This window comes from Micropterus dolomieu, linkage group LG07 (genome assembly GCF_021292245.1).
Source record: "Micropterus dolomieu isolate WLL.071019.BEF.003 ecotype Adirondacks linkage group LG07, ASM2129224v1, whole genome shotgun sequence".
NCBI classification, from domain to species: Eukaryota; Metazoa; Chordata; class Actinopteri; order Centrarchiformes; family Centrarchidae; genus Micropterus; species Micropterus dolomieu.
Window position 1 is genome coordinate 22,656,095 of NC_060156.1, and position 2,408 is coordinate 22,658,502.

Genomic DNA, 2,408 nt, shown 5'->3' on the forward strand with positions numbered 1-2,408 from the left:
AATTGCTGCTCAGATTCTTTAAGAAATCTCTTTAAAAAAATCAGTCTTCCCTACCAAATTTAAATGTATATAAATGTTCACTTCCTTGTTGTAAGTGTCTCTGCCTGAACTATTTTCTTAATCTCTTCTCCTGTATCCCACCCCGCAGACATAATTACTTTCATGCTTCAGGTAGCCACACTAAAGAACAAATTCAGTTTCATCTGCAAAGTTATTTCACAAGAGCGACATTTATTAAAATCAATGATATTTTGTTCTCGTGAGCACAGGACATCAAATGTACACAATATACAAATGGTGCATTTTGTAGCAAATATACTTTCTATAGAGACAGCAGCAGCAGAATTGGCATGTACAAAAATACACATTTGATTTTCTCACCCAACATACCAAAGTAACAAGATAATATATTTATATATAATAATATACTTCTGTATCATAAATATGCATAACTATACACATTGAACACAATTCACTGTAATGGAGAACAATTATAATATTAATAATACAAGATAAAGTACTTTGTGAGACCATTTAAATTGGCAACACTTAACATGACAATGGCCTTATTACAGTGTGTGGTCCTGTGGAAAGGCTATGTTAAGTGCCCAATAACACTGTGTTAATACTCGTGAAAACCACTCTTACATTGTGCTAAGAATATATTCTTTCTTTTGCTTACCAGTAAATTAACGCACAGTGAAATAAGGTCATTTATTGTTAAGTGTCACCTAAGAAATCAGCACTGCAATGACGACAGCACTAGAACAAAAATATCATATTATCAAAGACAAAACACACAGTTAGAAAAACAGTATTTCAATGGTGCATTCAACTCAACACACACACACACACATCGACACACAACAGGCTGCGTCCTTCTTCTTGTGAAACTGAAGGGGTTTCTTGGTGAGAATAACGAAGTGCTATAAAAGCAAGAATAAAGGAGAGTTCTCCCTCAGTGGCACACGTTTAGTCACATTCCTGCTCAGGACACATTGTTAATGATCACATCATATTCAACAACATTATGACTTTCCTTCACACAAACACAAAAACTTACACACCTCGACAGTTTTTCTTCCCCCCCCCAGGTCACAGAGATATAAACCAGAGCTACAGAGGACAGCACTGTAGGCTGTGTGTCTGAAAACTCGGCTCATATGAATAAATACCCTACTTATTCACTGACTGAGACAGACAAACACTTGTTTCAATTTACAGATGCAATTTGTAATAAAAGGTCTAAGTCTAATATGTTTTGTTTTCTTAAGGAATGAGTATGTACAGCAGGGGCATCTGTCCTAAAACGTTCCTCCTCTGGCGTTCCAGTAAACATCACAGGTGGTGTGGCTGGCGCTAAAAGCATGTTCATAGTATTTGTATGAAGTCATAGCATAGTCATGACCATATTGCTGTCATTACAGCGACAGAGAACAGGGTTAACAAACTTTTGTTGTGCCAATATTTGTATCCCCTTTATAACTTGTGACCTTGGTGCATTTCTGTCTGCAAAAGAAAGAAATGCTCAGTTTTCATGCAGATTTAGTCACATCTTCAATTTAAATTTTACATGTTTTGCTGTCAAAAACAGACTAAAAAAATGTGTCACAGCCTTCATCTCCTACCAGCCTTTATATATTTTTCTGCTGGTTTAGGGAATGGTCAAAATACAGTATAATTTCAATGTATAAGCTTCCAGAGAATTTAATTTAATTTTAAAAATGCTGCTTTATCCTTTCCTTTTCATTTCTGTAGAAATCATCTACCTTCATTTTTTCTTCATGTGCTGAAAAAAATAACAACACATTCCAAAGGCAATACAAGGACACACTGCCAGAGAAAAGTATTTTCTTTCTCTTAATATTGTGGCTCAAGAGCTGTAACGCTGACCCGTTCTGACAGTTTGTTTAGGAATCCAGATGTCCAATTAACTGACTGTTTCTTCACATGTTCTCTGTAATGTAATGTAAGTTCGTGGAAATCAGGCATCACACTACTGTCAGCGCTTTTCAACTTATTTTGTAAAATATTGTGGATTATAACAAACTACCACAAACTTCTGAGTCTGCTGTTTGCCAGATGTTAATTTCATAGTGGGCGAGGAATGAGAATTCAACAGTTTTCTTTCACAGGGAGGTGAAATGCAGAACCAGGAAGTGCATCTGAACCTTTTACAATCTTAAAACCTTGACTGTACCATTACAGTAAACTGCAACACAGTTTTGTATTGGGTTGACTACTGATGCCTGAAGGAAAAAAGGGTATATGGAGGAATATGAAGACAGTTGTATACAAGTAAACATATCATACACAGTCTGTCTGTACAAATTTACACATATGACTCTTCTGCAAAAAAAAGCTGGTCAAAGTCATCCACTCGTGGGTCACTGCACCGCCTGCTATGC

General features: G+C 36.1%; 1 protein-coding gene across 2 annotated transcripts in view; it reads right to left on the reverse strand.

The window, feature by feature from the left end:
- Window positions 1-211: 211 nt before the first annotated feature.
- Window positions 212-2,408, reverse strand: part of LOC123974165 (rho GTPase-activating protein 20-like) — a 35,176-nt gene continuing 32,979 nt past the window's right edge. Inside the window, exon 16 of one of the 2 annotated variants that reach the window (XM_046054644.1) lies at window positions 212-2,399. In XM_046054644.1, coding sequence (XP_045910600.1) covers window positions 2,333-2,399 — 67 coding nt within the window. In that variant the 3' untranslated portion in view covers window positions 212-2,332. The remainder of the gene's footprint in view (window positions 2,400-2,408) is intronic. The other variant, XM_046054643.1, reaches the window with a different exon arrangement.